The 13,964-nt window shown below is 39.5% G+C and overlaps 1 protein-coding gene across 1 annotated transcript in view; it reads left to right on the top strand.

The window, feature by feature from the left end:
* LOC136858558 (very long chain fatty acid elongase 7-like) overlaps positions 1-13,964 on the top strand; it is a 188,072-nt gene that overhangs the window by 81,517 nt on the left and 92,591 nt on the right. Inside the window, exon 5 of the mRNA XM_067138187.2 lies at positions 7,910-7,966. Within this exon, the coding sequence (XP_066994288.2) occupies positions 7,910-7,966 (57 nt within the window). The remainder of the gene's footprint in view (positions 1-7,909; positions 7,967-13,964) is intronic.

Below are 13,964 nucleotides of genomic sequence, written 5' to 3'. Positions count from 1 at the left end.
TATCGAAATATGGAGGCAATTTTAATGATGGTGCAGACCTTCGCTTCGAGGTATTTCGTGGGATAAACTTGAAGTCCTATCACATAACGGATGGCACACTTTCCGTTGAATTCGGAGTGACCTACAACCTTGGTCTTATTACATTTTTCGTATCTGTATCCCTTTTAAGTTTGATTTTTCTCTATTTATCGACGTGTAAATTTGTTCTTTTCACATTCATAATTCATACTTTCAGTCACTTATAAGAAGGATAGAATCATAAAACTCTAGACGAAAATTGGTCCACCCAGTTTCCACATGTGTGATGGAGGTGTGTGTTACTGATATCAGTACTCAGCGAGGGACTGAATACAAGTGATATGATCTGCAAGCTAAATGAATGAATTTAATTTAAAAACCGGGTAACGATATTTGCAATCGTCAGTGCGTAGTGAGATATTAAGCATAGAGGACTAATGACCATCGTGCCATAATTAGCTCATGTGTAGTCATTAGAGGCAATAAGCGTAATAAAAATTCATGTCGCCAGATCAGCCATGAATGTGTACTATAAATAAAGAGTGACGCTCAGTTGGAGATAGACAAATTAGCGAATATCTTTATCTGTAACGAAAGGGGCACAGGTGGCGAATTACAGCAACAATAACCGCTACTAGTGGTAGTCCAGCTCGAGTTTATGAGTGGTTACTACCATTGTCGCATTATCTTGAAGTCAGATAAACATTGCTTCAAATTATCCGACGTCTATTTATGTTCGCAAGGATGTGAATGCTCCTCGAACCCAGGATCTATAGCTTCAAGAACGCACCTATGCGCCAGCGATATTCCTGAGTGGAGAGACAACGTGGGTCTTTCAACGGCTTGGAGGTAGCAGTTTCCAGGACATCATGGAGTCAACGCGAAGCCAGATGAACCCAGGACCTTCTACTATCGAAATGGCTGTCATGGATAACGAAATCCATATGGGTATCGCCAGATGACAGCAGACTACACACCAAAATGATAAATGCATTCCAATGATCTCTTACCATGAAAATCCGTCAATGGTACAGTAATATGTTAATTTAACTTTTGTATATAAATTCAAAAACATGCATTTTGATTTCATATATAATGATAGATAGCGAGATATACGAGTTTCAAAGGGGAATAGCTGCTTAACTTTATTTTTCTTGTCTTTTGTGGGATTATGGGTAACTCAGAACCTTTATCTCGGAGAATCTGCATGCACTAGTGTATAACGCCCTGTAGGTTGCACGTCTATTTACTGAAACACTCGTAAATGGGGTGGATTTATATTATTCGGCTAATTTCCATAATATTTCCAATGTAATTCATATGGGATTACCTTCTTAAGTTCCAATCAATAATTTGTTCAGGTGCTTCACTATTTAAATTTTGCATGGCTACAGACATCCCCTTTTAGTTTAAGGACACGTTAAGTGAAGAAAGACGAACGATGGCTCGAGGTGCGAACAAATGGCTAAGATACGCTAGCGTGTGAAATGTAATACTTCAATATCAATGGTTAAGGGCCATCTACATATTTAGAAGGTATTTGTATAGTGTGAATATTAAGTATATGTATTTGAAATTGAGGGCGATAGAAAAATAGATGAAATTTTGCAGGACCGGAGGAATGATAATAATAATATAAGTAGATAGGCCAATAATGAATTTTGCTGAGTCGTTTAATAAAGTATATGATATGTGAATAGTGCCCAAGGGGGTGGGTAAGATACATGGGAAATATGCGATAGAATCATTAAGAATTAATCGTTTATTCCGAATGGAATTGTCTGTATCCGCCCAGCTGTCGTAGCTAGAGCGTATCTTCGAGACGAATGATTTATGACCTCATAACGGAGAGTGAGAAAATGTGAAATTCTAGACCCTCAGTTGTTCTGCACCGTTAGGGTTGTGGCTGCAGCCTGTGTGCCTGTAACTGACAGAGATAATATCGCTCATTTCAAACACTGTATTTAAAATATTCAAATGCTTCTTAATTAGTCTTCGCAACGGTGTGAGTTCATTGATTCGGTAGTTGAGTTATTCCATCGAATAAGTGTATATTTATAAGCTCGTAGTAGGGAATTTCAGATAGCACCTCGACCTTGGATCGATACCAGAAAACCTTTAAGGGGTCTCAGATTCTGGAGAGCATTAATGTGTATTAATTATATGTTTACAGGGATAATGCTCCACCTTATTATATGTTATTGATTGTGCTGTGTGTAATTGTATGTTGATTCACTTGTGGAGATACAGGCTAACCAACGTTGTAATGTCCACATTGTAAATATTCGTATCAAGTTGATCATCCTGGAGAGACCCGTACATTCGTTAGTGTGTTTTAAACTTTAATGTGGTATTTTAGGAAAATTTAGTGATAGACTACGTCGTGATTAGGAGTAGATGGGATGTACTTGTCGGACGCATCAGTTCCACGGCTGTGTAAAAATGATTCGCAAGGGATGCCAACGTCTTTATGTAATGAATGCTGTTATGTCGTAAAATAGTGGATATCGAAATGATATCAATATTAAGGCAAAAAGGGACAGGTCCGTACTAATTTGTACTGAAAGTGTAATATATGCGGTGTTGAGTGATTTTGGCTTCGAAAAGCCGGACTGAAATTCAGAAGTGAATAACGAACTGACTGAAACATTAGAAACCCATGCGTTGAGGTTCAGTGTATTTTATGTTAGAAATCACCACGTAAGCAATTATGTGGCTTCTCTCGTGTGTATCAAGGTTTTAACCAATGATGTCTCTCAGTGATTAAAATCGTGTTGTGAATTCAGTAAAAATCAATTTTTGTTATGTATTAGATTGGCGTATTCCTCGTACTTTAGTGCCCTACTTTCAAGCTAGTTATATCACATGCCCATTTTATTTTATCGAATAGAACCATGACCCGTCTGGTTTCGAACATAGCCGTAGCTCTAAATGAAAGTAAGGAGGATGGGAATTCGATGCCCGGGTTTTATTTTCCGAAGTTCTTCATCCTTGAGATTTCCATCCGTGACATATTTGTGAAGGAGTATTTTATACTTAGTACTCTGTCGAGGCCCGAGACAGGTACAGTACAAATGTTTCGCTATTGAATGAACAACAAAAACTCTGTGCGACATTTTAATGAAGGCTGTGCACAATGGAACTGGTGGAATTTGCTTTCTGGATGCTACCGGAGGGACTGTAAAATCATTCCTATTTTCATTGCTTTTGGCGAGGACTGTGTCGCAGAATGAAGTGGGCCTAGCATTGATTTCGTCTGGGAGAGCAGCGACCTTGTTGGAAGGCGAACGAACAGCAGATTCTTCCTTGAAATTTCAACCGAATATTCAAATCAACTAGTCACTAGCTTGAAACATCGCCAGAAACAGCGTATTGGCGAAGATTGAATCAACAGTTTGGAACGAATGCACGATGGGCCACAAGAGGTCACTGGAAGCACTGGACAGAACGTTGATAGGTCATCGTGACAAGAAAAACAATTTTGTGAATACACTGCAAATGGTGACAAACATGCTGTTTTTTCAGCAAGTTCGAAATGCAAAAGCTTTTTCAAAGAAAATGTTGAAAATTGGTAATGGGAAAATCGAAGTTGTAATATCGAGTGGATTCATTATATTGCCCACTGATTTCTGTCAGTTGACCGAATCAAAGGAGGAGCTCATTCGGCATGATTTCTCAACGTAGCGCAGAACTACAAGAGCCATAACTGTCTGAGCGCACGAGCCATACATATAGGCAGCGAAAAACAAAGATATCGATGATGTCAACGCATCCGTTCAAAATTTCATTCCGGGACAGTTGTTTTCTTTAAAATTGGTTGAAACCGTTATCAAGCAGGTCTGGCCGTATATTCCGCTGGCACGTAATGTGTTCAACAGGGATGGCGTAAACTCGAGAGCAATTGCCCACTGTCCTAATCCTCCAGCTGACATTCACCAACTGGCCAAAAAGGTGTTGGATTCTTTGGTGTTGAGTATGCCTAGTCATGTTCATGCATACCTAAGGGCCCAAGACGGCTATACACGTTACTGATCTGCAATCGCAATGATCGATAATTTTGTGCTCAGCATCCTGCATAATAAACTTTGTGTTTTCGTTCGTTACTGTTACTTTGACATTAATGGCAGGATGTTTCTTTTCTTCATTACGTCGTTCGTTCTTAATCTGTTTACCCTCCAGGGTCGGTTTTTCCCTCGGACTCAGCGAGGGATCCCACCTCTACCGCCTCAAGGACCAGTGTCCTGGAGCTTCAGACTCTGAGCCAGGGGATACAACTGGGGTGGATGACCAGTACCTCGCCCAGGCGGCCTCACCTGCTATGCTGAACAGGGACCTTTTGGGGGGGATGGGAAGATTGGAAGGGGTAGCCAAGGAAGAGGGAAGGAAGCGGCCGTGGCCTTAGGTACCATTCCGGCATTTGCCTGGAGGAGAAGTGGGAAACAACGGAAATCTACTTCCAGGATGGCTGAGGAGGGAATGGAATTCCCCTCCACTCAGTTGAACTCCCGAGGCTGAGTGGACCCTGTTCCAGCCCTCGTACCACTTTTCAAATTTCGTGGCAGAACCGGGAATCAAACCTGGTCCTCTGGGGTGGCAGCTAATCACACTAACCACTACACCACAGAGGCGGACTTCTTTATTACATACATTTCTAAAAGTACAATGGACGTACGTACATGTGGAAGAATAAGTAGTGCTCTAAACGAAACTGTACACTCTTTTGAGCACTATATTTGGATTAGTCATGGTGTGAAAGAAGCCTGAGGGATTATGTTAAAGACGACGTGTAGATATCTCCAATTTCCGCAATTCATGGTGATAATTAACAATGGCTTAGTTGTGTGCTGTCTACTATTTGAAGTACTGACATGCTGTTATGTACCTTAGATGCGATTTCATACAAGTGGAATGTCTGCCTAGTGACATTGTCTCACTGAACATTTGTAAAATAAATATCAGTATTCTGCCAATTTGTTTGCTGGAACTAATTTATTTGAATCTTTATTGAATTTATACTTTCAGGAAACTAATTTAGAGTAACCGATCGAAGGCAAAACACTATCCAGTTTCTCGTTTGATAAGATTCTGGATCTGAAATATCATAGTGTGAAAATAGCGACTCAGAAGAATAGGAGGTACATGTTAGGCTCTAACATGCGAATGGCTTTTAATTTACCGTCAGAAAGTTATTGAAATTAGAATCCAAGGACCTACCATACAATGTTAATATTCTACCAGTTCTACTCTATGGTGCAGAAAATTGGTTTTCCAGTAAGAAAAGGAGCGGGTCACTAAACATATTTGAAAACACAAATTCTGAAAAATTGTTGGGTCTTACAAGGGAATGCCTAGGAACAACTGTGTGTAAAGATGGGAAAAGGCGAACATCTTGGTGGAATGATGAAGTGAGAGCAGCTTGTAAACGTAAAAGAAGGCTTATCGAAAATGGCTCCAAACAAGGGCTGAGGCAGACAGGGCTTTGTACGTAGATGAAAGAAACAGAGCGAAACAAATAGTTGTTGAATCCAAAAAGAAGTCATGGGAAGATTTTGGTAATAACCTGGAAATGCTAGGTCAAGCAGCGGGAAACCTTTCTGGACAGTAATAAAGAATCTTAGGAAGGGAGGGAAAAAGGAAATGAACAGTGTTTTGAGTAATTCAGGTGAACTCATAATAGATCCCAGGGAATCACTGGAGAGGTGGAGGGAATATTTTGAACATCTTCTCAATGTAAAAGGAAATCATCATGGTGGTGTTGCAAACAGCCAAGCTCATGGGGAGGAGGAAAATGATGTTGGTGAAATTATGCTTGAGGAAGTGGAAAGGATAGTAAATAAACTCCATTGTCATAAGGCAGCAGGAATAGATGAAATTAGACCTGAAATGGTGAAGTATAGTGGGAAGGCAGGGATGAAATGGCTTTATAGAGTAGTAAAATTAGCGTGGAGTGTTGGTAAGGTACCTTCAGATTGGACAAAAGCAGTAATTGCACCTATCTATAAGCAAGGGATAAGGAAGGATTGCAACAACTATCGAGGTATCTCATTGATTAGTATACCAGGCAAAGTATTCACTGGCATCTTGGAAGGGAGGGTGTGATCAGTTGTTGAGAGGAAGTTGGATGAAAACAAGTGTGGTTTCAGACCACAGAGAGGCTGTCAGGATCAGATTTTCATTATGCGCCAGGTAATTGAAAAATGCTACGAGAGGAATAGGCAGTTGTGTTTATGTTTCGTAGATCTAGAGAAAGCATATGACAGGGTACCGAGGGAAAAGATGTTCACAATAACGGGGGGACTATGGGATTAAGGGTAGATTATTAAAATAAATCAAAGGCATTTATGTTGACAATTGGGCCTCTGTGAGAATTGATGGTGGAATGAGTTCTGGGTCCAGGGTACTTACAGGAGTTGGACAAGGCTGTAATCTTTCACCTTTGCTGTTCGTAGTTTACATGGATCATCTCCTGAAAGGTATAAAATGGCAGGGAGGGATTCAGTTAGGTGTAAATGTAGTAAGTAGTTTGGCCTATGCTGACGACTTGGTCTTAACGGCAGACTGTGCCGAAAGCCTGCAGTCTAATATCTTGGAACTTGAGAATAGGTGCAGTGAGTATGGTATGAAAATTAGCCTCTCGAAGACTAAATTGATGTCAGTAGGTAAGAAATTCAACAGAACTGAATGTCAGATTGGTGATACAAAGCTAGAACAGGTCGATAATTTCAAGTATTAAGGTTGTGTGTTCTCCCAGGATGGTAATATAGTAAGTGAGATTGAATCAAGGTGTAGTAAAGCTAATGCAGTGAGCTCGCAGTTGCGATCAGCAGTGTTCTGTAAGAATGAAGTCAGCTCCCAGACGAAACTATCTTTACATCGGTCTGTTTTCAGACCAACTTTGCTTTACGGGAGCGAAAGCTGGGTGGACTCAGGATATCTTATTCATAAGTTAGAAGTAACAGACATGAAAGTAGCAAGAATGATTGCTGGTACAAACAGGTGGGAACAATGGTAGGAGGGTACTCGGAATGAGGAGATAGATGCTAATTTAGGAATGAACTCGATGGATGAAGCTGTACGCATAAACCGGCTTCGGTGGTGGGGTCATGTGAGGCGAATGGAGGAGGATAGGTTACCTAGGAGAATAATGGACTCTGCTATGGAGGGTAAGAGAAGTAGAGGGAGACCAAGACGACGTTGGTTAGACTCGGTTTCTAACGATTTAACTATAAGAGGTATAGAACCAAATGAGGCCACAACACTAGCTGCAAATCGAGGATTGTGGCGACGTTTAGTAAATTCTCAGAGGTTTGCAGACTGAACGCTGGAAGGCATAACCGTCTATAATGATAATGTATGTATGTATGTATGTATGTATGTATGTATGTATGTATGTATGTATGTATATATGTATGTTGTAAACGGAAACATTATCTTGATAATCCGTAGTAACCAAGGCAAAAAGGCTGTTTGTAATAAACCTGAACCTACGGCAATTATACGAAGAAGATATTTGAGATGGCTTGGGCATATCCTAAGAACTGTTAGCCTACTTTATGAAGGTCAAATTGGACAGGTAGTTGGAAATTTCCTCTAGGTAGACCAGGACTTCCCTGAAGTAATGAAGTAAGTCGAAATCTTCACGATGCCAATGGAGATGTAGGTTATGCTTGGGATAGGAGAACTTGTGTGGGAGGCTAAATCTGCCCTAGGTTCTAAATAGCCATAGTTATAATCATATTGTAACTAAAGACGACGTCACTTCGAGTGTTTATATACGATGATAGACACATAGTGATTTATTCAGTAATAATTATTGCATCAGCCTATTTCTGGAGCAAAAATTGTGACAATAGCAAAGGCCTGTATTTATATGCTATATTTTCTTTTACAGATAGAAATCAATGCGAAGATCTATTTCTGGATAAAAATATCTGACCTTCTAGATACGGTAAGTAAAATACATGATAAATAATATTCAGAATAATTTACTAATTAGACAGACATATCAGCTTCGTTGATGGATTGTAAAATTAGAGAACGCAATATTAGGTTATAATGATTTAGTTCTCCAGTTTGCGATACACTGAGCTGTCAAATGAACCGATAACCACGCGGAGAATAGTCGCTCTATACAAATATGATGTAATTAATTTCTTAACTAACTTACTATATTAGTTTAGAAAGAATGCTCATTTACTAACTTCGTGAAACGAAGAGCCTAAAATTCTCACCTTCATTCTTCGCTCATTTTTAATATTTGCTTGAGGAGGAATATTTAGTAATGATATTGCAGTTTTAAATATTTTTATAGGATGTAACTGTGCATTCCCCTTTAAGGGGGGAGACTCAGCTTAACACGGGGAAAATAGACTAATATTCATTCGATTGTTATATATGGTACACACGTTGTTGACAAATGCTGCACATATCCCAGTATTGGAATGCTTCCTAGCAATCAGAAGCAACTTCAATAATGTAAAAATTCTAATTATAACAATTTTAAATAAAATGTTCAAAATTCCCCTCCTTTTTAACAATATATCACGGTTTCCTCCATAACTATCTTACTGTTCCACGGTTAATTATGATTTTTTTCAGGGTTTCCTCTCATAGTGTTGTACTATAATCTGTACCTCATTCAGATCAATAGGATTTATATTAGATTTTATGCAACATATTTAAATATTAATATTTTCAGGTGCTCGGAATAAAAACTCGACAAAAATATCTAAATCACAGTCTATGTTAGTGATTGAGGTTCATTTTGTAAGCGGATGTTTGATACACATTTTGAAAAAGGAAAGGTACGAAAATTCTTATAAACTTGGAATTTATAAGGGAAACAGTGATATATTGTTAAAGATTTTGAACATTTTGTTTTGAAATATTATAATTATTATCATTTTTACATTATTGAAGTTGCTTCTGGGCCAATACTGGAATATGTGCAGCAATTGTCAACAACAATTGTAGCATATTTAACAATCGAATGAATGTTGACCTTTTCCTTTCCCTTCGTTAAGCTGGGTCTCCCCCCTTAATCCGGTGAAATGTATGAGTATCCTCCCAAACATCGAAGTATATGTTTCTAGATATTACCTACTGAGTTTCACTATGTCATAAATTTGTTGCTCATTTGCCTTAATATTTTCATTTATCGGTAGTTTTCATCATAAGTAAGAAACTATTCAAGATACTGTATTTGCAAAACATTATGCATGGAGTATTAATATAAAGAACATTTTTTATGCTCCATGCATTTACCTAACTAAACAATCTAATATAAGTGATACTTAAACAATTTAGAAAAATTGTTATTAAAGGTGAGGATTGAAATATAAAATTCTGAAGCAATGAGCGATTTTAGATATAGATGTTGATGCAAGCGTTTACATGTTTTCAGCAACAACCACGTATTGAATATTTATAGTGCAAACCTACGAAATGGATAGTACACGTTTCTTCACTATAAATAAATACTGATAATGTAGTGCCATTGGTCCAAATTCCATCCATATTAGTTGAACGGACGTCGAGTTGTTCTTGTTTAAACAGGACAATTCTGTAGTCATATGGAAAATGGTGGTTATCCTGTTATGACTCGACAAACACATATTCCTTCATCTGGCAAAGAGTTATACGTTTCTGTATATTAGGTTATTAGATAAAGCCACTGTCAGTTGATGACAATATCAAATGGTACTTTTTATTATACGCCAAAAACTGACATGTTCGTCCTGACAATTCATATTTTGACACGCTCCTTGAAAATGCTTATGTAAACATAAAACTGTGTCGGCGGTTTCAGAGTGGGCTTCGGATGGTCCGGCGGCTCTTCACTACGACCGACCAAGAGAAGGAGTGGTTGCAGCTCTGCTGCAGCTCTCTCTCCGCACATCTCCTTCATCGTAGAAAATCTCCCGGCCTGAGAGACGGGGTCACCTTCTATGAGGCCCCCTCCCCCTTCAGGGGAGGAATTAAAACATTTTTAGTAGTGGTAGCACATAAAACATGCACGTTCTTTCTGGTAACAATATGCAATGGGCACTTTCTATAGATGACAATAATGGCTAGTAGGCCTATGTAGGCCTACTTCAGTGCTGGTTGGCTGTTGAGGAGGTGGAAGATTCAGCTTGTTGTTACTTGCACTTCAATACATACAGATCGTTATACAATTTTTCTTGTTTCTGGCGTGTTTATTGTATGATACACCATACGAAATAAGTAATAGCTTCGTACAATGGATGAAATTGAAAGCAGAACGGAACAAGTATATGGAAATTGCTTTAGATAATCGGGTACTTGAAATAAATGAAGGTAAGTAAAAAAATATATATATAATCGTAGGTACTCCTTAATTTTAAGTTGCGTGTGTTTGTTATTGCATTTACTTATGTTCCAGGTAGTGAAAATGACGAACGTGGATCCGAATCTCTTAATTTGGTATTGAATTACATTTCAGATGATTATAACCCTATTCACAGTTGAGTGATGATGTAGGCCTGCCAAAGAAGAAACTTGAATGAAATCATCTTCCTTGAGATAGCATTTCATCTATTGCCCCAAGTCCTGCGCCTCAGAATTTAACCACAGATGAAAGTAGTTATGAACACAATAACTTCAAGAAATGTGGCTGCAGAGAAGAATCTTGCACTGCATCACTCTCAGTACTGATGAGACCGAAAATGAAAGAAAACTTCAGAATGTGCTGAGCATTATACCAAGAAAATCATGAAGAGGAAAGTGAGGGAAACAAAGAAAATTTTAGGTTTATAATACAGTACATGGCAGCGAAAACATGTTCCCACTAAGAACTTGAAACCCTTTGTAGTAACATGTTTTCATATTAAGTACAAAGCGAAAAATGAGGGGGGAAATCAGTAACATATTTTCATGGACTTCTTTAGGTGATTTCAAAATTCACGACTAGTCCCTAAAGATGGTCTTAAAATAAATAACAAAACGGCTTTTCAGGAAGGTCGAGGAAAAGACAAAATTCCTCATTGCAACAGACTGATAACTGTGAAATACTACGTTTCCTTGTCAGTTGATAGCAGTTAAGAGTGAAAGAAGGTCTATATATTTCTGTATGGAACAGGGAGAGGTAAACTTAACGTAATAACTCGGAAGAAACTAGCCGGTACCAGTGGCATCTTTCCAGATACAGTACTGGTAGTGGTACTCATGAACCATCATGGCCTATCGTGGATTTTAACACACATTAACCACTATTGCAAGAGCTTCTTGTATTGGTCCTCAGAGTGAGAGCGACGCTGAGGATGATAATGGTAATGACAAGTAAAACGTGTAAATTGGAATTTAAAAATGGCATTTCGAAAGTTAAAATATAATAAACCATGGCGAATGACAATCATTTGACATAACTATGAATTCAGATTATGTTGTCTATAAAAATACCGGCTGTGTCAGCCGCGCCTGACGTTTCAGTTTTTAGGCATCCCAACGAACGTCAGTGGGGTGATGGTCGATCACTGCACGGGTTTTGCAAAATCGTATATGCGCCAGGTATTAACACAATACATCAAACTGTTATACGATTATGTGAAACGTACGTGCTAATTATCAACTTCCTATTGGTTATGAAATTGTCGGTAAAAGCAATCGCATACTGACAGAAAACGTGAGTGAGTTTGTGAAGCGGAACATAGTTTTACACCAAGTAAGCTTTCTGATAAACTAGAGGCAACAACCACCGTGGTGTAGTGGACTAACCATAGACGTGTTGACGCATGTTGCGTTGGTAGGTGGGTTAGAATCCCACGAGGGATAAACATTTTTATTCACATTTTAAACTTTGAGGATCAAATAATAGGTCATTCGTGCCACATTCGACCAATAGCATGCATGTTTAATGTATAATGGCCTGACACTTGGTGTAGCCTAGCAGTCCTGGTCATTTCTTCGCTATGTATTCAACAGATGAGTATGTTGTCATGTTCCTCATCTACGGTGAAGCACGACAGAACGCACAGGAAGCACAGCTCCTGTACCAGGAAAGATTTCCACACAGAAAACAACCAAACGAAAATGCGTTTACGAGGGTGGGGCGACGTTTGCGTATAACTTCGTCATTTTCCCGAACAGACCCCGTGAGAGACGCACCAGTTACTGCTGAGATGGTTTTGGATACTTTCCCGAAAAGTCCTCAAACGAGTACCCAAGCAGTAGTGCAACAGGCCAACACCTGCCAGTCGTCTATTGGAAGGATATTGCATTCCATTTTTTCCCCGTCCGTATCACCTGCAAATACATCAAGAACTCCACGGACGAGATTTAGACACCCGTGTTAATTTCTGTGCGCGCACATTGACGCAAGTGGCAAATGATCCAGCGTTTGTATCTCACATTTTATTTTCGGACGATGCGCGCTTTCATAATAATGGTTCTGTGAATCGTCATAATATGCACTACTGGAGTGTTGAAAATCCCCACTGGGTAAGGCAGACAGCATTTCAGGCAGGATGGGGAGTAAATGTCTGGTATGGTATACTGGGTGATCACCTAATTGGACTATATTTTGGAGCATCATTTGACAGGAGCCCGGTACCTACAGTTTCTTCGAGACCAACTACCATTGCTGCTAGAGGATGTGCCCCTGGGTGAGCGTGCAACCAAGTGGTATCAAGAAGACATGTCAGCAGATGTTCGCAACTACGAAAAGGTTACATATCCCGGTCGATGGATAGGAAGGGGAGGGCCTGTCACCTGGCCTGCTAGATCGGCCAATTTGACGCCACTGGACTTCTTCCTTTGGGGCGTACGCTCAGCAACCTGAAAATCCTGAATGGCTTCGAAACCTTATTACGGAAGCCTGTGAATCCGTAGCACCTACAATGCTACAAAGAGCCCGAATGGCAGTTCAACGGCGTACTGAAACGTGTATTACTGCAGAAGGACATCTGTTCAAAAACTTACTGCACTAACAGTCTGTGGCTCAGTCAAGAGAATTCAAACTCCCAACCATTCTATCCTCGTCCAGCCCTCCTTATGAAACAGCCAAATCAGCAGCTCTAATGGCCTAGAACAGTGCCAAGATAAATATAGTAAATTAATTAATTCATTAACTAATTAATTAACCCACGAGGTGAGGGCATCCGGATACATTGGCTCTGTGGATAATTTTCGAAGTACAAAATGCGAATAAAATTGACGGGCTCAAGTGGGATTCGTACCCACCTACTGTACCAAACACAGCTGTATTAACAGCACAGGACCGGTGACTTCAGCCAGTAGGTTTCCAGAAAGCCTACTAGATGGACTACTACTTTCGCTTCATAAATGCACACACGTTTTCTATTAGTATGCCATCGCTTTTATCGTTCATTTCATACCCTACTGAAATATTATAATTGGCATGTACTTTTTACATAACCGTATGACAGTTTGATGCACTGTGTAAATGCCTGTCGCATACAGTACATGTTTTTGTAACGGTAATAGTGCAGTGAGTCACCAGGTATAGTCCGCTGTCAGTAATTTCGTATGATTTGCCATTTTTTTTTTTTGATATTTATCCATTTTAGGTCAATTCATGATCGCATCAGTGGTTTTCAGCTTTCCTGTTTGCTTGTCTGTCTGTTTGTCTGTGAGTTTGTTCCACCATCACGGCAAAGCGGCTGTATAGACCTCAACCTATCTTCATGATATTTGACTTCTCCGTGAGCAGGTTTTGCATATGATTTAAAATTCACGGAACTGACTGTGGGTTAATAGGACGATATTAGTTATTTTATATTTTCTCATACAGTATTTCATTTCTGCAATATATGTAGACGTCAGCCTCTGTGGTGTAGTGGTTAGTGTGATAAGCTGCCACCCGCGGAGACCCGGGTTCGATTATCGGTTCTACCACGAAATTTTAAAAGTGGTACGAGGGCTGGAACGGGGTCCACTCAGCCTCGGGAAGTCAACTGAGTAGAGGTGGG

Source organism: Anabrus simplex, chromosome 1, assembly GCF_040414725.1.
Source record: "Anabrus simplex isolate iqAnaSimp1 chromosome 1, ASM4041472v1, whole genome shotgun sequence".
NCBI classification, from domain to species: Eukaryota; Metazoa; Arthropoda; class Insecta; order Orthoptera; family Tettigoniidae; genus Anabrus; species Anabrus simplex.
Note: the sequence above shows the minus strand (reverse complement) of the source record. Positions and strands in the feature narration are given on the sequence as shown.